We start from the raw sequence: 22,662 nt of genomic DNA, 5'->3' as shown, positions 1-22,662 counted from the left end.
TGACGTGATTGTCTTTGGCTGGTCCCCCTGAGATCAGTGATCTGGTTCTTTTCTGGCTCTACTAGGCATTGCTCCCACATAGCCAGAATCCTGCCCCACACTGATGAGGGGCAACACACCGAAACAGCTGTATGTGGATAGATACCTAGCCTTGGGTTTTTCCCTTGTCATTTCATTGACTTATGGGGCCACTTAATATGGTGGTTTTGGTGGTTTTCCTATGGGAGCCACCCCTTGGCTGGGCCCTTCCGGAAGGGATGTCTGTCTGGTCCTGTGTTTTAAGACTCTTAAATGAGGCTTCACATGCTCCTTTTTTTGCATATTCATGTTTTCCAGGGAGAAATGCACCTAGGATTTCACTGCATTTAGTGCTTTAACCAGCAGCCGGCAGTGTTATCGTTTGGCTGGTCTCCCTGAGATCAGTGATCTGTTTCTCTTATGGCTCTACTAGACATTGCTCCCACCTAGCCAGAATCCTGCTCCACACTGATGAGGGGCAACACCCCCAAACAGCTGTATGTGGATGGACATCTGGCCTTGGTTATTCCCTTGTCATTACATTTACTTATAGGGCCACTAAATATGGTGGTTTTGGTGGTTTCCTTACAGGAGCCACCCCTTGGCTGGATCCTTCCCGGGGCATATCTGACTAGTCCTGTGTTTTGAGACTCTGAAATGAGGCTCCGCAGGCTCTTCTTTGCATATTCATAGATCTGATGTGATCATATTTTATATGAAGATGTTTAAGATGATCATTCCTGTGTCTATGACAGGAGGGGGTTGAAGAAACAATTACAAGAACAATTATCCTTTCAGTCGTTTCCTGATAATTGGCAGGTGTATTAAAAGGAAAGAAACACTGATCAGATTCTGTTTTTTTCAGTCAATGCTCATTATTGGGAATTCATCTGCCCATGTAAAAGATCCTTTAGTGTTATTTCCCACAGGAAATACATACACAAAGATACACTTACATCAACACACACACGTATATATTACTGTATTAACCCATAGCCGCACCAGGATGTTACTGAACGCTCTGGTGCCGCTATGGGAGTTCAGAGGGGGGTCGCCCGGCACATTTTAGGCAAAAATTACATCTGCCATAGCAAAGTACAATTAGTTGCGCAAAAAATAAGGGCTCATTTGGGTCTCTAGGTGGAAAAATGCAGGCGCTATGGCCTTATATACACAAGGAGGAAAAAACGAAAGCGCAAAAATGAAAACTGGCTGTGCCCTAAGGGTTAATATAACATAGAGATACATATGTGCTGTGCAGTACACATACATATATAGAGAAAAAAACAACAAGGATAAGTTTTGCCTTCTTTTGCTGTTATTCCCAATATGATGAATAGGTCAGACAGTACCTAAAAGGGAGCCGCTTACCTGGAGTGGTCATGTGACACAACTCCAATTGCTAGCAGTTAGAATAAAGAGTAACAGAGACCTGTTCAAGACCCTGGGATGGGCTCGTTGAAAAGAACAAAGGTGACTTCACAAAGCGATCCTGCCCGACGAAGAAGGTGGTATAGGACCTTCAAAATGTGTTGTCAAAATAATGGTATTTAATTCTTCAAATATATATTCTTACAGAGGATTCCAGAAGGGCAGGAGAGCTTTATGACGTCACCCTTTGTTCTCTTCGCTTCCAATACAGTACTCCCATACATACATACACACACATACATACATACACACATGCTATACCTATACATATACATATACATAAACAAATACATGTCTCTGCACTGCTGTAACATTTAGAGGTTTTAAGGTACATTTTTTTTTTCCTTTTTGAAAAGAACTTTCCTAGACCATCATAACTTGCAACCACCATTCAACTTACAATGCTACAGGTATAGCTGATCTGCGGGAAGACTTCTCCAGTCACTTTGCAGGTTTCTCTGGTATAATGTCTGTGATTCACCAGAACCACTGAGCACATAGTTTGATTTCAAGAACAGTCAGTCAGACGTCCTACAACGCTTGTTATCTATTTAAACCTCTTTGGAGAACAGTAAATCATACTAATGTGCTGTATTGTTCTTTCCCTATGCTGTATGACCTGTACTGATATCTACACGTGCTTCATGTGCTGTACTGGTTTCTAGCTGTGTTATATGAACTCTGGGGGAGATTTGTCAAACATGGTGTAAAGTGAAACTGTCTCAGTTGCCCCTAGCAACCAATCAGATTCCACCTTTCATTTGCCGAAGAGGCTGTGAGGAATGAAAGGTGGAATCTGATTGGTTGCTAGGGGCAACTGAGCCAGTTTCACTTTACACCATATTTCATAAATCTCCCCCTCTATTTCTATCCACATGTACTGTAAATAATGAACATCATCTATACTGATACTACTTGTACTGCACTGCTCTCTACATGTGTACTGTACTGCTACAGTAACTACCTGTACCACATATACTGTACTTACTGCTTTTTTAATGGGAGGCTATGATTGCAACATCCTGTAAAAATGTGTTGCAAAATCAAGATTAGCTGCAAATCACACTGTCAATTTGCTTAGTTCTGCGAAGCGAATTCCTGCTGAAATTAATAAAAAAAAAAATGCTGCCCGTACATGCAGCCAGGAGCGTCACTGGGCAGGAGAAAGGTATTAGCAGGATGGCAGCAGGTAGTTAGAGCAGAGCAGGGAAAGACTAACAGAGTCAAATAGGGACAGAGAGGAGAGGAATGGCGGAAATTGGATGACTGACTGGCTAATTGACACTGTCTATGGGATCCCGGCCGGAGCGTATACACATAGTATACACTCCGGCGGGGATCCCTAGCGGCTCTGCAAACAACTGACATGTCAGTTTTCTGCTGCTGCTATTCAGTGAATAGCGGCCGTAGAAAACCATGTCAGTACACACAATGAAGCAAACGGCTGCGGCCGCAAGCTTCATAGCGTGTAGTGGGGAGCTGCAGTACCGGCCTGGATGATCTTTTCAGAGACCGGCCGCTCTGTGACTTGGCCGGGTCATGGAACGGCCGGTCTCTTACGCCATGTGAAAATGGCCTAATTGTGATTTTTCGATTTTTGACACTTTTACAACATGCTTAAACAAATTTGCCCTTCTGTAATATTCCCAGTATTGTAGCTTCTATAGTTTTGGCGTTTTAATTAAATTTGTTAAGATTCGATTTGCAAATTTTAACGCAAATTTCTCTAATAATAACAATAAAAAAAATTAAATAAATAAACAAATATTATTATTTCACATGAAATCAGTGTGGATTCTGCATTGGGTAGCTTAGATGTGATTTAGTCCTATTGAATAGGGATAACCACTTCCAAAACCTTTGTCACATCCATTCCATACAAGCTGTAAATTCTCAATGAAAACTCTGTTAACCCCTTAAAATTTATGCCATTGATTTAACAATGTTTTTTTCCTGGGAAAAACTCAATTATGTAAACATATTATAGTATGCAAAAATCAACAATGTGAATACACCTTTATAATTGTCAGTACTGTTACTTATTTGTGCTATGTGCACTGTATCTGACTTGCATAGATCTTCCAGCTCATATCCTAATCCTTAACCCTTTGAGGACCAGGCCCAAAATGACCCAGTGGACCGCGCAAATTTTGATCTTAGTGTTTTCGTTTTTACCTCCTCCCCTTCTAAGAGCTCTAGCACTCAGGGCTTGTTTGTTACAGGAATAGTTGTACTGTATAATGGCGTCTTTCATTTTACCATAACATGTATGATGGAATTCCAAATATATTATTTATGAAGATATAAATAGGTGAAATCGTAAAAAAGAATGCAATATGGTAACGTTTGGGGGGTTCCTGTGTCTATGTAATGCACTATATGGTAAAAGCGACATGATACTATTATTCTATAGGTCAGTCCGAACACAACCATATGCAGGTTACACAGATTCTCTAATGTTATAAATTTTTTTTAAATGAAATCCTTTTTTTTGGCAATTAAATATTAATAAAATGGGCCTATTGTGACGCTTATAACAGTTTTATTTTTTCACCTACGGGGCTGTATGGGGTGTAATTTTTTCCGCCATGATCTCTAGTTTTTATTAATACCATACTTGTGAAGATCGGACGTTTTGATCACTTTTTATATTTTTTTTTTTATATATATAATGTAACATAAAATCGGTAATCCGCGCACTTTTTTCTCTCTTTTCGTGTACGCCGTTTACCGTTCGCAATGACGCTTGTTATATTTTAATAGATCGGACAATTACGCACGCTACGGTATATTATATGTTTATCTATTTATTTATTTTTATATGTTTTATTTATATAATGGGAAAGGGGGGTGATTTAGACTTTTATTGGGGGAGGGGTTTTGGGGTAGTGTGTTAGTGTTTTTAACTTTCTTTTTTTTACACATTTGAAGTCCCTTTGGGGGACTTCTACATCCAGTACTTTGATTTTTACACTGATCATTGCTATGCCATAGGCATAGCATTGATCAGTGTTATCGGCGCTCTGCTCATTGAGCCTGCCTGTGCAGGCTTAGTGCAGCAGATCGCCGATCGGAACGCAGGGAGGCAGATAAGAGACCCCCGGCAGTCCGTTTTACCGATCGGGACCCCTGCAGTGACACTGCGGGGGTCCCGATCGGTAAGTGACAGGGGACAGGGGATGCAGAGTTAATGACACGCGGCAGCGCGATCGCTGCAGCGTGTCATTACCGGGGAGGTCCCGGCTGCTGATTGCAGCCGGCCCCCACCTGCTGTGAAGTGCGCTCCGCTCCGGAGCAGGCTTCATAGCCGGAGAAACACCCAGGGCGTACAGTTACGCCCTAGGTCGTCTGGGGACAGACTTCCATGGCGTAACTATACGCCCTGGGTCGTCTAAGGGTTAAAGGGGTAGTGCACCAAAAAAATTTTTCTTTCAAATCAACTGCTGCCATGATGTGCCAGAGATTTGTAATTTACTTTTATTAAAAAATCTCAAGCCTTCCAGTACTTATCAGCTGCTGTATGCCCAGCAGGAAGTGGTATTATTTCCAGTCTGGAGAGCATGAGAGGTTTTCTATGGGGATTTGCTCCTTCTCTGGACAGTTCCTGACATGGACAGAGGAGGCAACAGAGAGCACTGTGTCAGACAGGAAAGAAAACACCACTTCCTGCTGGACACACAGCAGCTGATAAGTACTGGAAGGCTTGAGATTTTTTAATAGAAGTAAATTACAAATCTCTGGCACTTTATGGCAGCAGTTGATTTGAAAGAAAAATTTTTTGGTGCACTACCCCTTTAACCTAACAAACCTTTAAAAGCCAACTTGTAGGGATGGTGTTCTGCTATCCCATTCTCCTATACTACACATTTATGTTCTAAAAATCTCTATTGCACTATTCAAAGAGGTTGTGTAAGATTAGATAAGAAAATCATATTCACCTACCTCAGCTACTTTATCAGACAGGTCACAGACTGGAGAGAATTGCTATTTTTGGAAAAAATCTGACATTCTTTATCGAGTTTCATGCAAATCCTGAATGTCTTATGCCATTGAAAACTTAAAATTAAGACCATTAAGTATCATGTAGCAGATGTTGGCGGTAGTGTGGACTCAAACAGCTGCAATCCAATTCGCTTTAGCTAAACCAAGGTACAGAATCTAATGGATCCCATGTTATTAACCTCCATATGGAGATATATACCTTACTGCAAGAGAATATCCAGGTTGCGGTCCCAGACGTAGCAACTGAGATATAGTTATATGTAGCCAAGGTCAGAACCAAGGGTCAATCAAATAAGGGAAAACCAGAGACACAATCAAAGGCAAGCTATTTTTGGTAATCAGATATTGAGAACCATTGAAGTAGTGCAAAATGAATGATAAGAGTCCCAGTCACCAGGCAGTGAGTGAGAGGTCTGACAGTACTTAAACAACATTCCGGACAATCTCATCCAATAAGCTCAGAATCAGGAAGGATTAACCACTGCACTGCTGTAGCAGAGCATGGAAAAGAAAAGCTTGAATTAGATGAGGTATATTACATATATTCCTTCAGTATTGCACTAATGACTTTTGGATGATGATGAAGTAATACCGTGTTTCCCCCAAAATAAGACCGTGTCTTATATTAATATTTACTACTAAAAATGCACCAGGGCTCATTTTCAGGGCATGTCTTACTGTTACATGAAGAAGAATTCACATGTCACACCAGGGACAGAGTGTATGCTATGGTGGTTTTCCGGCCACCAGGGGGAGCTCACCACAGCACACTCGTACAGCACAGCAGGGACAGTGTACAATATGATGGCAGGTGACGGGATAAGGGCTGATTGTGTGCAGCTCTGGTGGTAGGGGACAACAGGGGTAACGGCGCACAACAGACCTCTTGATGCCTTGCCTGCACATTTAAAAGTGGCGGCCATGGAAGGGAACAACGTGGTTGACATCAGGTGATGGTCTTCATGGCCTGCATGCAGCTGCTCTGCAACTGACGGTGAAGGTAGGGGACAACGGTGGCGTCTAAAACGAATCACAGCTGCATGCCCTGCTGTTTTGTTCAGTGGGTATGCTTCCAAACAAAAACTTTTAACTTTTGAGTGGGGGAGGGGCTACTTATGTTTAACAAGTCAGTAAAACCTCTACTAGGACTTATTTCCAGGGGATGCCTTATTTTCAGTGTAAACAGGGTAGTAGCAATAGCATCCTCAATTGTAATATTAATATTTTCATTTTGCTCCTATCTTATTTTTTATGGCCTTCGACACAGTGCTAACTAATCCTGTTTTGTCCCTTTTTTCAATTTATCTGCAAAAAAAATCGATGCAACAAAACTCTATAAGGCATCGACAAAAATCGTAGACAGAAAGATTTCTAGTCAAAGCTCAAGGAGGTGTGTAATTCTGTGGGTAGAAATGTTATTTCAGATTCTATGAGTCATCAATGTGCTGTTCCCAGTCACGAGCTGTGTAATAGTGCACTGTTATATCTCGTCAGGCGTTAGGGATTACTTTGTTTTCTATAGTTTACCCGATAATTAAGAAAATAATATTGTGTGAAGGTAAACTCACAGTTTATTGTGCATGGGAGTATATTAAAAAAAAGGATAAAATGAGAAGATATTCATGAATCATGTATAATTGAGCATATGTTCTCAAAGGCTTATTTTTGGAATTTGCAATAGATAATATATAAGGAGGTCTCTGATGACTATTGTATGATATGATAGAATACGGTTCAGGACCTATAACTTTTTACTTACCACAACTGCTGTGTATGGATCATGCATTGTATTTTCACAGATATATTTGAACACACTAGTGTTGAGCAATTATGTGGGGGTGCTCAATCAAGCTCTATGCTCCACCGCGGGTCTTGTATCCAGTAAAGTAGTGTGAGTATTTCAACAGTTTTGAGCTCCTGACATCATTATTCATAATGATGCCAGGATCTCTAAAACAGTTAAAGGCCACGTTCACACGATGTAAGTTTACTATTAATCACAGCCATTGTTGCCAGTTTGCAACAACAGCTGTGATTAATAGAAAATTTATGTTGCACTGCAGTCAGAGTTGCTGGAGTTTATACACATAGTATACACTCCAGTCAGAATCCCTAGAGGCCGCATCGAAAACTGACATGTCAGTTTTGTGCGGCCGCTATTCATTGAATAGTGGCCGCACAATATTGACAGTACACACAATGGAGAGTGTGGTTCTGGCTGCACTCTCCCTTGTGTGCAATGGTGAATTGGGATGCAGGCGTACACGGATGCGCCTGGATCCCAATTCAATAGAAATGAAGTTTATCAAGCCGGTACTGCCTTACCTGCCAGGATAAACTTCACTGACACCGGCCGTTCTGTGACAAGGCCGGGTCAAAGAACGGCCGAAGTCATACTAAATGTGAACATGGCCTAAAGGTACAATACTGTAAAAAGTAATAAAGCAGTCATTCTTACCTATCTGTGCTCCTCCCGATGCCCACCGGCTCAGTTTTCCTGCTCAGTGACAACCAATAACTGGCTCTGATTGGATAGTGCAGTGATTGGCTAAGCAGGCTGTCAGCGAGTGGGCAAATGCTGGCATCCTGCCAGAGTTCTAATTTGCCTTGTAGACACCTATTATATTTTTTCATTTTAATTTTTGTATATTTTATTTAAACATGTCTTCATGGGACAGAACATACAAAAATTTGAACAAAAAAGAAATAAGATTCTGCAGTGGGCGGGAGATATCACTGACGACTGAAGCCATTAGTAATTGAAAGCGTATGGCCACTCTTACCTGAGCACCACGCGATGCTGGATCAAACATTATGCTCAACACTAGTAGAGATTTATCAAAACTGATACAATAAAAAAGTGACAATGACAACCAGTCAAGTGGCAGTATTCATGTTCCAAATCTTCCAAGTCTTCTGTAACACATAAGCTTACTTGGTCACTTTTCCTTTGCACGACTTTTGTAAATTTGCACAGAACTATAATATAATAGGATTTTAGAGCAAGGACTGTTTCTTACATTGAAAACATTACGGTCAACAATGCAACAGCCTATGGAGAATAAGTAGGCATATCTGTTTCACTTCAGAGTCACAGTTGTCCTTTCTATTGTGGCGTGCCTTAAAACAGTACTTTTCATGTGTCCTATAATCCTGAATGGACGGCATGACTCATTCACGTTCCCCACAGATGAGAAGGAATTGATGCAACATCAAGATGTATTTGTCACTGTAAATGCTTCTCTCTCTGTCCTTTAGAGCGGCAAGGAGGTTGTTGTCAACCCTGCAGTCATATTTTTCAAAGCAAGATGGATGGGGATACATATAGACTCTATGTAGTTTACATATTGAGTCACAACAGTTCTAAGTCACAGCCATGTAATTTCACAGTGCTTTTTATTCCCCAGACGACCGATGAAGCTATATGTACAGAAATACGCATTTCACACTCATAACCAAAAGGAGCCATAGACACATATATGTGGAAACTATTTTTGTTTATGGACATGTGATTGTTATTTATCTCCTTGTAATGCTATAACATTGGATTCAAGCAGGACTAGTGGACTTTATTTTATCATATCATGCAGAGTCTATTGTCTTATAATATAATTTATATCATTTCTATGTATAAGGAGGTCCTTGACTGAACCAGGGGTTGGAATTTAGTTTACACACTTGTTTGTGTGTTGTTTTTTTTAGCTGTTTTCTGTATTTATTAGGCTGCAATTTGTTATACATATATCTTTGAGGTGTCATTTGGTGTACATGTATGTTCTCTGCATGTACTGCATCTATTTGTGGTGACTGGTCTGTTTTTTTTTTATTGGTCAAATACTTTCTTACATCCCAAAACATATTTAGAAACCAAGCCATTTGTTTGGCTTGGTGGCACTTTCCTACAAAGGATAAAGATGGCCACCGACCTAGCAACAGAATAAGTGAGTAGTGTCTGACCAGTGGAGATCAAACTGCTAGGACCCTCATCAATCATAAGAATTGGGTCCAATGTCATGTCACACGCAGTAGTGGATCATAATAGGTCCGAGTAGCCCGGGGCCCTGAGCTCCGTGGGGGCCCATGGCCACCCAAAAAGACATATACTTTGTGGTGTCTTGTGTCCTGACTACAGTTATGCCATGATTTGCAAAACAAAATGCAGCTTTTTTTCTCCAATTTTGCACACATCAGGGCAACATGACATTATCTATTCTGTACTATTAACGCTACGATAGTGCTGTTATAGTTACAGTGTGTGTGTGTGTGTGTGTGTGTGTGTGTGTGTGTGTGTGTGTGTAGGGGGGGGGGCAGGCTTGGTGAGAACAGCCGGAGGCCTATGTTAAAGCTAATCCGCCCCTGGTCATATGAATGGAGGGGCAATCAGACTATGGGCCAAAAGAAAAAAGCTTAAAGGTAGATTCGGCTGTTTCTATTCAACCTATACATTGTACAGTATTTTGCCAAAGGCGCGTCGGCGCTTTCTTTATTTGTGCCCGCAGCTGGGGCTTCCTTGGCCGAGCGGCAAAGATGTCTGCTATTAGTATTGCTGCCTGACGGTTCACACTGGCAGTCAGCTGTCAGTATGTTGCCGGACCCGGGACTCCAGGCTCCATAAATGTCTTCCCTTGTGTCTTAGTCCCTGCCTGTGATAGAGGCTAGTGTGTCTTGACCTAGCGTTCCCTGCATTGTTTACTTTGTATTCTGACTTTTGGCTTCTGGATTTTTTCACTTCTCTATTGGAACACGTTTTGTACTGCGCCGCCCTCTTGTTACTGACTTGGAACCCTGACTTGGATTTATTGTGTTGTGTTTGTCTGTCTTTATTACATGTCCACACTATATAGGATAGGGACCGCCGACCAGTTGTACGCTGCCATTTACGGTGGTCAAGGGAAATAGGCAGGGACAGCAGGGCCGCTGCCAGAGTTAGGGTTGCACCTGTCCTTTGTCTTACTGGTCTTGTATCCTGACACATAGGCTGTATTCATGTTTTCAAGACTCCCTAAGGCTGCATGCAATTTCTTCAGCAACTGGTAATCAAATGCAGAACGTCCAGAGACTGACAAACCTGAGTATGCTCGGGATTGACTCACCTCTTCTGAGAACATTATAAATTGCGCTGAGCAGTCTGTGATATTCATGAGCTGCCACTCCTGCCCACCTAAATGTCAATGACTGGCAATGTTCTCTATATGCACGCATGCTCAGTGCTCAATCCTGAAATCAATCCTTTAAATGACTATGCCATAATATATAGCACAGCATAATAAGAAATTTTTGATGATATTAATACACTCCCTTTATTTTTCAGAAACAGGACGTGATGGCATAAAATATGGCTCAGTTTTATTACAAGAGTAAAGGAAACAGTTCCCATTTCCAAGATCGGATCCCTCTCCGCATCGTACGCTCAGAATCTGAACTCTCGCCGAATGAGAAAGCCTACCTGATATCAGTGGAGAAAGGAGATTACGCCAGCGTGAAACAAGCTCTGGAAGAGGCAGAAATTTATTTCAATATCAATATTAATTGCATTGACCCCTTAGGAAGAACGGCTCTATTAATTGCCATTGAAAATGAAAACCTTGAACTGATTGAGTTATTGCTAAGTTATAATGTCTATGTCGGAGATGCATTACTACACGCCATAAGGAAGGAAGTGGTCGGAGCGGTGGAGCTGCTATTAAATCACAAAAAGCCAAGTGGAGAAAAACAAGTAGGTACATTGGTATTTTATTATTAATTTTTAAAGATGAATATGCAAAAAAAAAAGGTTGTATATGGCTTGCACCAACGTTTTTATGTATTGATAAGTATTTAACATGACACCAAAAGGATATGATAGTATACACCGTAAGTAAAAAAAAAAAAAAGAAAAAATAGCAACTTCTTTTCAGCTGGTCTAGTTTTATTTACGCTGACTTTTCTACAGTGTTAATAAATCTGACCAATTGAAGTAAACAACAAGCTTTGTATAAACTAGGTTATCTCAACTTGGAATGTAACATAAATGTATTAGGTAGAGATGACCAAACTTATTATGGCCTAGGGCTGCATCCATCTTCTCCCGCCACCGGGAATCAAATGCAGATAGTTGTGTATTTTTTACTGTAAATTCACTCATCTCCAGTATTAGGTAACATCTTAGTGCTTTGTACAACAGGATTCAGGCTCTGCTCGTGTACATTCATGCACTTGGATGAAATCAGATACCGATGGTTTGTCCTAATGAAGGGTATCACTTAAAGCGCATCGGTCACTAGAGTTATGCTGCCTTAAATGACAGAAATGCTAAACAGAATGATGTATTACATTCATCATTCTGAAGTAATAACTGCTAATCAGCAGGTGGGCGAAGTTTGATGCTGCTCATGAATATCCAGGGCTACTGAGCTCACGCACATAATGCAAAGGATTATTTATTGTTCATGTTATTCAGGAGGATATCTCTTTATCAGCTGCACAGAACGTTAGGCCTCATGTACATATTCCGTGAATCCCAGACCGTGTGGACCATGAGCTGTGTGGTTAAACCACAGTGGTGGAAAGTATTTAAATTACCTAAGGGGTAGTATTCCAGTGTAGATAACATAGATCAATGCAGTATATATTTACTGCATTGATCTATATTAACATTCAATGTACTACATATAAAGTTGTGTAGTCCCATAATAAAAGTTTAAATCCCCCGTTTTCCCATTTTATAAATAAAAAATAAACATTTGGTCTCCCTGCATGCGGAATCACCTGACCTATTTAATTATGGCATTCCTGATCTCATATGATAAATGCCAAAGTGCAAAATTACTGTTTTTTTTTGTCACATAAAATCAGGAAAAATTGTAATAAAAAGTTATCAAAAAAGTCATATACAGGCAAGCAAGCTATTAATAGAAAGAACAGATCATTGCAGGAAAAAATTACACCTCATACAGCCCCAAAGACCAAAAATAAAAGCGTTATAAGGATGGGAATAGAGCGAGTCTGTAATTGTAAAGTACAGTTGGTGCTGCAAAAAAAAAGGGGACATCATGTGGGCCTCTAGGTGAAAAATGTAAGTGCTATAACACGGGGAGGAAAAAGCAAAAGTGCGAAAATAAAAATTGTCCTTTAGGGGTTAAAAAGGAAAGAATACCCATCAGACAGCGGTTTCAAGGTTATTGTCCTTGGTCAGTACAGAGCAGGGCACTGGCTGGCTATGGAGAGGCTTATTGTCGTGAGACCAAACGGATACTAATTCTATTTTTGGAGAAATTTAGTTATGTTAAGTTTTGTTCTAAGATTAGAGTAAAACACTGATTTGAAAGTAAAAAAAAAAAACATTTTCTCAAGGTGGTGTGAGAGCTATTTTGTAAATCCTTTCTTCCCATGGTCCATTGAAATCAGGCTTCCCTCTACTCCCAGTAAATATAAAAAAAAATTTCTCTTTACCTGTCAACTTCCTAACATATCACATTAAATGTCTGTCTTCTATAAAGAATATTCTAATTAACTGTCAGTCAACTATATCACATGGAACATTGGCCACGTTATCACATTGCAGCAAATCTTACTACTTTTAAACAGCTGTCTGGCAGTATTTGACATGATTTTTTTTTTAATTTTTATCTTTTATATTTTTTTTTACTAAGGTATTCCTGTGCTTATTTTTTCTCCAAAAGATCAAGCCTTGTCCTGTTGGTTTGTTAGCATTAGATGCCTTCGCCCTCTGCTACAGTATTCAACTATATGTATATGGGCCGGTTAATAGGGGCCTAAATTATGCACAGGCTTATTTGTTCTTCTTAATAAAGGTCCATGTACACCAAACATGAAAGAAAAAAGAAAAATATTTAGCAAACTTAGGTGGATTTTGTTTGAACATTGTGTAAAAATGACAAGTTATCTGTCATTGCTTTTATCTGTGTGATTAAAGCAATAGCCAATTTATCTAGCCTTTGTTTTATTTTAGTAATTTTAAAAAATATATTTTTAAAAAAAAAAATTATATGCTTAAAATTCCTCTGTTCCCAATATTGTTTTTTTTTCTGCCAATGGGGCTTTATTAGGGCTTATTTATTGTGCCATGCTCCATAGTTTTTAAAGGTACAATTTTGTCTTTTTATTTTGCTTTTTCATATCTTTTTATTAACTTTTTTTTTATTCTAAAGGGCAGGGGGGGGGGGGGGTGATTTGAACCTTTATTATGGGAGTCTATTAGCTGACACCCATTGGCAGCATTAAAGGGTAAGTATACACTTCCAACATATAATAACGTTTCGGGGGTGCCGATTCACCCCATTAAGTACCACAGTTGTATTACATTGTGGCATTGAAAGGGTTAAATGACTGCCAACAGCAGGATTGCTGGTGTTAGTCATTAGCAGCGGGGTCTTCCACACATAGTAACATACCCCTACTCTAAAAAGCGAGGGTCAGCTCCACTGACCCTGTCACAACAGCCAATGTACATACACGTATGGCTAATGTTAAGGGGATAAAGAGGTAATTAAAAGGGGTAATCAATGGTGTCAGAAAGTCATACACATTTGTAAAATAGCTCTATTTAAAAATCTCAAGTCCTCCAGTACTTATCAGCTTCTATATGTCCTGCAGGAACTGGCATATTCTTTCCAGTCTGACACAGTGCTCTCTGCTGCCACCACTGTCAGTGTCAGGAATTGTTAAGAACAGTAGCAAATCCCCATAGAAAACCTCTAATGCTCTGATGGCCAAATCCCTATACAGTTCAACAGAGCTCATTATGATATTGGAAAAATGGCTATATTCTTTACTAAACCTATAGCCTTATTTTAGTATTATTTAGACTCAGTGTTAAAGGGATATTTATTGATCTTCTATTTCTCTGAGCAGCCCTGCCTGGTATATCCTGCTTATTTATTCACAACTCTGATTCCAAACACCGTATTTAGAACAGTGAAACCAAGGAGGCGAAATGTAAGATGCACATAATTAGAATCCTAACCTGCCTACCCTTTTAAGTAGTGCGTGCAGCGCATGCCAGGGACTCGCTACTAATTCATTTAGGTTTTTAGATTCTTTTCCCTCCTCCCTCTCTCCTCCTTCCCAGAAAATTATTCTTAGAAAGATAATTAAGGAGACGGCTGGCAATAGTAATTCATATAAATATCCAGAAATAAGGGGGCTACAGTAGAAGATAGGCCTGGAGGACATGAAGCTAAAACCTACCCGGGGAAATATCTCTCTACTTCCTACTGTGACACATAGACACTCCATAGCACATTAATTGCCAGAACTATTTACTTTTACTTATTCTGCAGGGACCAAGAAAATAAAAATAAAAAAGTTTTTAATGTCTTTTCTATGTACTGTGAAATTGTTAGTATCCCAATTGGGTTAATTAAATGAGTGGGTTTTTTTTTACACCAAATATTCGCAGGATATGCGTATAAAGGTATGGTTTTGTAATCTAGGACCCCCAGGATTCTGATATTGGGGGTAACCTATTTGAATTAGGAAGGTGTCTGTGGATGCCTAAAGTCTCATAATTAGGCCATGTTCACACAACGTATATTTTTGTAAAAGTACAGCCAATGTTGCCAATTGCAACAACAGCTGTGATTATCCATAACATTGCCGCCTATGGAATCCCAGCTGGAGTGTATACATATGGTATACGCTCCGGCCAGAATCCCTAGCGGCACCGCGAGAAACTGACATGTCAGTTCTCTGCGGCCACTATTCATTGAATAGCAGCCGCAGAAAACCCTGTCAGTGCACACTATGGAGCGAGCAGCCCCAGCCACATGCTCCATAGTGTGCAGTGGGGAATTCTGATGCGGGCGCGCACGGATGCTGTAGTATCGGCCGGGAAGATCGTGTATGTACAGAAGGGAGTTGAAGCATTTTTGGATTTCTAGCTGGCATGTTTGACCATTGTATCAGTTATTTTGAAATGACGTCTGTCATTTTGAGGTCCAAAAAGATGGCCGCCGAACGGCCAAAAGATGATGGTGTGTGAACCTGGCCTATTTTATGCATTATTTCATACTATATTTATATTTAATAATATAGTGAACCAGACATAGGGAAGATGATCAAAAACTTTCATTTTACCAGAGCCTGTAGTAAAACAACAATATTACTATTAGACAAAGTTTGATTATATCCTTTTCTTCCAATGTCCATGACATTGATCAGCTGAAAAAACGATCCCAGAATAATTATATTCCATAAAGAATGAAGGAGCCTCAATTCTATTCCCTACATTATGGATGGTTTGTCTGAAATCATTAAAGTGATGATACAGTAGGAGAATAATCTAAAAGAACGTTGCTCTCTGTGAATGTCACCATTTCCCGTAAGGTAAAATAATTAACATTTGTAAAAGGGAATAAAATAATACACTGATTAAATGTGTCAATGAAATGCAATCCCATCTCCCAGAAGAAGCCAGAAATAGCTGGCCACAGCATGGTAACAAAATGTGTAAATAAAGGATCTTTTTGTAATTGTCAGGTTGAAACAATATTAGCTGCTGTTACTTCATTAGACTTCCATCATGAAAATAAGCTCAACGTTTGCAATTAAATTCTTTTATATGTTATTTCAATGACATAATCTGTAAATACAAGGCACTAGTCTGTAATAATAGATTTGAATTATTTCTGCCATTATAAAATGTTCAACTGTTAATCACCTGTACACTATTGATGCCTAAGAAATATCTGACACAGAAAAAGAAAGGTTGAATTATTTTTCTTAAATTTTGAGAGGACAAGGAGACATGTGGTACCTTTCCTATGTCTGTTTGTGCTTCCAGGATATAGAAAATGTTTTCATTTTTTGGTTTAAAGTGTCCTTGAAAAAGAGGCTTTTTCAAGCTCCTGAATAGCTGCAAACTGGAATACCCCCCCCCCCCCTCCCTGCTTGATTGACACCTAGAGTTCCAAGCAAGGATAGGTATGGGAGGGGGAGTAAGGAGGTGTTACAGCTTCCTGCACTTCAGGAGCTTGGGAAAGCCTCTTTGACTCTTTGTACTATAAACTAATAAATTAAAATAAGTTTCTATATTCTGGAAGCACAGATGTCTATATGAAAGGTATCATGTGTCTCCTTGTCCTAACAGCATTTAATAGTGTCAGTAGTTTGAAAAACTGATTTATATGATTTGAATATTTCACTATTCGTTCATCACTACTAGTTAAGTAACATTTTATACTATGTAACTATGTAACTATGTATAAAATGTTACTTAACTAGTAGTGATGAACGAATAGTGAAATATTCAAATATTCAATATTCGTACGAATATCTCCCGAATATTCGAATATTCGATCGAATATTCGATCCCATTAAAGTCTATGGGAACAAGTTTTCAATTATTGAAAAACATCCATTCGACCACTTGGAGCAGGGCCGTCTTACCTATTGGGCATGGTAGGCGGCTGCCCGGGGGCCCTTGCGTCCTAGGGGGCCCCTGCCCTGTGACATATTCCCTGGCCCTTTAACTGGGAGTGCTCCTGATGAGCGTTTGCAGCTGTGGGACTGTGCACAGCTCGCTCTTGTGGCCGGAAGCTGCATTCTGCTTCCGGTCACTAGAGGTCTCTCTCACCCCCTGCATTCCCGTGCGGAGCAGGAGAGTGACGTCACCAGCAGAGCCCTGAGAGGAAGGAGAAGCTGGAGGCCTGAAGCACAAAGCCTGAGTGAGTATGTGCTGATAGGAGAGGGGGAGGCTAGCTGGCAGGGAAGGTGTTAATCATGGGAGTGCTCTCTGCAGGGATGCAGACAGGGCCGTGGGTGAACTGGTAAACAGGGAGGGGGAGGGATCGGGGGTGTAACTCCTCTGAGTGTGTATATATATATCTCCATTCAGTGTATACAGCAATGTATTATATACTTATCCTCCTCCTGAGTGTGTATATATATCTCCATTCAGTGTATACAGCAGTGTATTATATACTTATCCTCCTCCCGAATGTGTATATATATCTCCATTCAGTGTATACAGCAGTGTATTATATACTTATCCTCCTCCCGAATGTGTATATATCGCTCCATTGTTGTCTTCCTGTATACTGTATAATACAATATAAAGGGAAACAACATGGCTTATATATAGAGAAGGGCAAAACAACATGTCTTATATATACAGAGGGGCAACAACATGACTATTATATATGAGAACCATGTTGTCTCCCTGTATGTATACTGTATAATACAATATACAGGGAAACAACATGTCTCATATATACAGAGGGGCAACAACATGACTATTATATATGAGAACCATGTTGTTTCCCTGTATGTATACTGTATAATACAATATACAGGGAAACAACATGGCTTATATATAGAGAAGGGCAAAACAACATGTCTCATATATACAGAGGGGCAACAACATGACTATTATATATGAGAACCATGTTGTCTGCCTGTATGTATACTGTATAATACAATATACAGGGAAACAACATGGTTCATATATATAGAGAAGGGCAAAACAACATGTCTCATATGTACAGACGGGCAACAACAATATATATAATAGTCATGTTGTTGCCCCTCTGTATATATGAGACATGTTGTTTGGCCCTTCTCTATATATAAGCCGTGTTGTTTCCCTGTATACTGTATAATACAGTATACACAGACTCCCTGTATTATACAGTATACAGGGAGAAAACATGGCGTATATGCAGAGGGACAGGAACATGTCTCATATATAGAGAGGGGCACCAATATATATTAATTAGGCTTTTACCCACCACCTGTATACCCCACATATACCTGTACCCCATATATATATATATATATATATATATATATATATATATATTATAATATATGGTATGGTTGTACACATATATCACTATTATAGGCTATATAACCACCTACCTACTGCTCCACCTTTATACCTGTATCTATATGGTTGATAAATAGGTGGTAAGGTATATTGCCTATAATAGTGATATACTGTATGTGTGCAACATATATGACAATCACTATCATAGGCAATATACCTTACCAGATAAGGGGGCTTTGATGGCGGTGGCCGCTGGGGGGGGGGGGGCAATTCGCACCTCTGCCCAGGGGCCCATAATGCTGTTAAGACGGCCCTGACTTGGAGGTAAAAACCGGAAGCTTGGGGATTTGAACGCTCATCGAATATTTATCGAATATTCGTCAAACTATTCGATCAAACAGTATTCAATCATCACTATTAACTAGTAACTAGTAACTAGCCAGAGAGGTCCAACAGCAAGAGAGTCAATGGTTACCAATGAGAGACATTAATTGTGACTAGAGATGAGCAAAGAGAATCTGATTAATTCTGATTTGCAGCAAATCAGGCATTAAATTAACTTCATAGCGATTCGGAATTCGCCAGATTCGCTTTGCAAATTTGCTAAACATGGTGGCCACAATGGCGGCCGCACATACAGTATTATCTTACAAAAATATCTTTTAACTGGAGCAAGGGATTATCCATAATCCCTTGTGCCCATCCAATAAACTGCAAACCTCACTGTGATGTCAGCGACCCCTCCTCACCCTCTTTATAAGGTGACTGGCTTCCTGGAGGCGGCCAGTCGGCTGTGTATAGTGGAGAATAGGTTGCAGCAGGTAGTTAGATAGGAAAAGAGAGAAGGGTGGATTGTGGGTGGTTTTCTGTTGGAGCAGTGAAGCCATTGTCCAGTAAACCAAGTCACTGGGTGACTGTTGTTCATTATACCAAGTCGCTGGGTGCTGGGTGTGCATTATACCAAGTCGTTGGGTGCTGGGTGTGCATAATAGGAAGTCACAGTGAACACAGTGTCCATCTTAATACCTCACTGGGTGCTCATTTACCAATGTCCACTGCTGTCCTGCGAGAAAATTGTTATTAAGCCGCTGATCCACCAACGTCTACTACTGTCCATGGCGGAAATTGAATGATCGACAGGGTGAATGACATTTAAAAAAAAAAAAGACATTTTCCAATTTTGACACAGCAATAGCTGTTGAAAAAATAGCTACTCTGTAATAATCCCTTTATTGTAGCTACTATAGTTTGCCTGTTTTAATAAATATTTGTTTGTATGCGATTTGTGAATATTCACGAACTTGCATGAACATTTGCAAACTTCGCAAAACGAATTTCTAAGTGATTCACTCATCTCTAGTTGCTGAAGCAACCATATGAGGCCCAAAACATCCCATGCTTGAGTTTACTTAATAGTACTCATGGAAGGAACTCGCTGAGCACTGCACAGTTGCTTGACCAACCCAACTGCCCAGAATGGACCTGTGTCTCTCCATGCACAGACGGGCAGGAGCTCAGCTTTACAGGTATTCTTTGAGTAGTAGTCTGTGATGAGCTCTTCAGAAACATCCCAAGATTAAAGCGACTCTGTACCCACAATCTGACCCCCCCAAACTGCTTGTACCTTCGGATAGCTGCTTTTAATCCAAGATCTGTCCTGGGGTCCATTCGGCAGGTGATGCAGTTATTGTCCTAAAAAACAACTTTTAAACTTGCAGCCCGTGCCAAACGGGAGTATCTGTGCTCTAACTTTGCACCACCCCTCCGTCCCTCCTCCCCGCCCACCTCATCATTAGGAATGCTCCAGGCAGAATGCCTACTATTCCCCACCTGTTTAGTCTGGCACATGGGCTGGATCGTTTACCACCTGTGCAATGTTCAGCATGTAGAAAATGTTCCAGTGGCATTCCTAATGATGAAGAGGATGGGAAGGAGGGACGGAGGGGTGGTGCAAAGTTAGGGCACAGATACTCCTGTTTGGCACGGGCTGGAAGTTTAAAAGTTGTTTTTTAGGGCAATAACTGCATCACCTGCCGAACGGACCCCAGGACAGATCTTGGATTAAAAGCAGCTATCCGAAGGTACAAGTGGTTTGGGGGGGGGGGGGGGGTCAGATTGTGGGTACAGAGTCACTTTAAACAGTCTGTTAGCAACAAGGCACCTCAATGCGAAGAGAAAGAATACACTGCAGTTTTACGTGAATTATGACCAAAATTTGTATAAAACTTGTGTTTTGGTGCCAAAATGATGGCCGGCCAAAAAAGCAGCAGCAAAACGGCCAAGAAAAAAAAGACATTGTGAGAACCAAGCCTTAGGGTAGCTTAACATGCAGCAAATTTGTTGTAGAGATTTCTGCCATAAAAAATTACGTGAATGGCATCTGTTTTGGATTTCTGTAAAGCCCCATTCAGATCAATGGGACAGTCACAAAACACTCTGCTACAGATCCGCCACCTTTTGGGGACAACAGTTGGTAGTGGTTTTGCAGAAACAAGGCAATGTAAATTCCTGGACAGGTTTGTACAGTAAGACAAGTGTGCTTATTAAATGTGCAAAATATTAAAAGTTAGTAGCCGGAACCTTATATACATATGACACACAGATTCCTATATAAACCAATAAACTCTTTATTTTATATCAGAGTTTGATGCGTCCCAGCACTGATGCAGTTAAGTATATTTGCATTCATGCATGTAAGTATACAGATTGTTCTTTTCGCAGCTAGAAATAGCACTGGAACTAAAGCTGCACATCTGATTCCAATACTAAAAAGATGAATAAATACAGACTGTGCCATACTAGTTTCTGATTGTCCCTCTGAAAAATTTGGTGAAGTGCCTATTAAAAACAAGTGCTTCTTCTCAGGTTTTCCATCAGTCTACTAAAATAAACATACATACAAATATCATATACCCTTTTTTTCTGTATAGGGGTAGCTTCACATGTTCCAGATTTGCAGCGGATTTCATGCTGCAAGTTTGCAGCAAAATCTGCTGCGAATTCATGTAGTGTGAAGTTCAATGGGGTTGCAAATGTAACCCAGCCCCTTTAATGCCCCGCCGCCCTCAGCCTGCCACCTGCCGCCCCGGGCCCAGAGCATACATTACCTGCTCGGTGCCGCAGCTGCGTGTTAGGCTCCCGTCGGTCCCCATCAGCCAATCAGTGCTGCCCGTGGGGACAGACAGGAGCAGACAGGATCCTCACACGCAGGACAGGATCCTCACACGCAGGCACCTAGCAAGTAATGTATGCTATGGACGGCGGGCTGTGGAGGGGTTAAAGGGACCAGGTATGTAAGCCTATTGGACTTTAAACTACATGAATTTGCAGTGGATTTCGCAGCAAACTTGCAGTGTGAAATCCGCTGCGAAGCCGACATGTGTGAAGGCGCCCTACAGCAGTTTCTTTGAAATACTTGAGGGACGAATTCTAAGTTGAGTTCAACATTATAGTCTGGTTTTCAACAGTTGTCTGTGGAACAGTCTAATTTGTATGTCCAAGATAATGTCAAAAGTCAAAGGGATACTCTGGCAAAAAAAAATAAAAATTATAATAAATAAATTATATATATATATATATATATATATATATTTTATTTTTTTTTTGTCAAATGGTATCAGCAAATTATACAGATTTGTAAATTATTCTATTTTAAAATCTTACTTTTTCCAGTATTTTTCAGCTGCTGCATGTCCTACAGGAAGTGATGCATTCTCTCCCATTTGACACAGTGCTCTCTGCTGTCATCTCTGTCCATGTCAGGAATTGTTTAGAATAGCGAATCACCATAGAAAACCTTTCCTGCTCTGGACAGAGGTGGCAGCAGAGAGCACTGTGTCAGACTGGAAAGAATACACCACTTCCTGCAAGACATACAGGAGCTGATATGTACTGGAAGAATTGAGATTTTTCAAATAGAAGTCATTAACAAATCTGTATAACTTTCTGGTACCAATTGATTTGAATTTTTTTTTTCTTTTTGCCGGACTACCTCTTTGATTTATTTGACAGTGACGCTTAGGGATACCTATCATTAATGCTGGCAGCGGGATAGGCTGTAGAAATCCTGTCGGTACGCTGTCTGTTCAGGTGGGAGGCAGAATTCTTCCAGAAGCACTTCGAAAAGTCGCCAGCATGCGTCTGAACAGACAGCGTACTGGCATTTAGTGATTTAGCAGCCTGTCACACCAACCAATCTCCAGAGATTTTATCACTACTCTATCAAGTGTACACACTGTCTAAATCTGTGTGCCTCCCCCAGTGATTGATATGTAAACTGGCTACTTTGTGAGTGATATTATGTGGAAAAGGTTTTATGACAAATTAAAAACCTTAAATTAAATAAAGGAAAGGGAAAAGTGGACAAATCTGTGATGAAAAAAAAAACATATAGTAGGGAACATATCAAGTGCATCGTTTTATACACGCCTTTTATCTGAACATCT

The 22,662-nt window shown here is 40.3% G+C and overlaps 1 protein-coding gene across 2 annotated transcripts in view; it reads left to right on the top strand.

Annotated features, from left to right (window-relative positions):
• Positions 1–22,662, top strand: part of LOC138792470 (short transient receptor potential channel 4-like) — a 130,148-nt gene that overhangs the window by 58,671 nt on the left and 48,815 nt on the right. For both annotated transcript variants that reach the window (XM_069969942.1, XM_069969943.1), the window contains one exon: positions 10,763–11,167. In XM_069969942.1, the coding sequence (XP_069826043.1) occupies positions 10,787–11,167 (381 nt within the window). In that variant the 5' untranslated portion in view covers positions 10,763–10,786. The remainder of the gene's footprint in view (positions 1–10,762; positions 11,168–22,662) is intronic.

This window comes from Dendropsophus ebraccatus, chromosome 5, assembly GCF_027789765.1.
Source record: "Dendropsophus ebraccatus isolate aDenEbr1 chromosome 5, aDenEbr1.pat, whole genome shotgun sequence".
Classification (NCBI taxonomy): Eukaryota; Metazoa; Chordata; class Amphibia; order Anura; family Hylidae; genus Dendropsophus; species Dendropsophus ebraccatus.
This window is presented reverse-complemented; position numbering and strand designations above follow the sequence as displayed.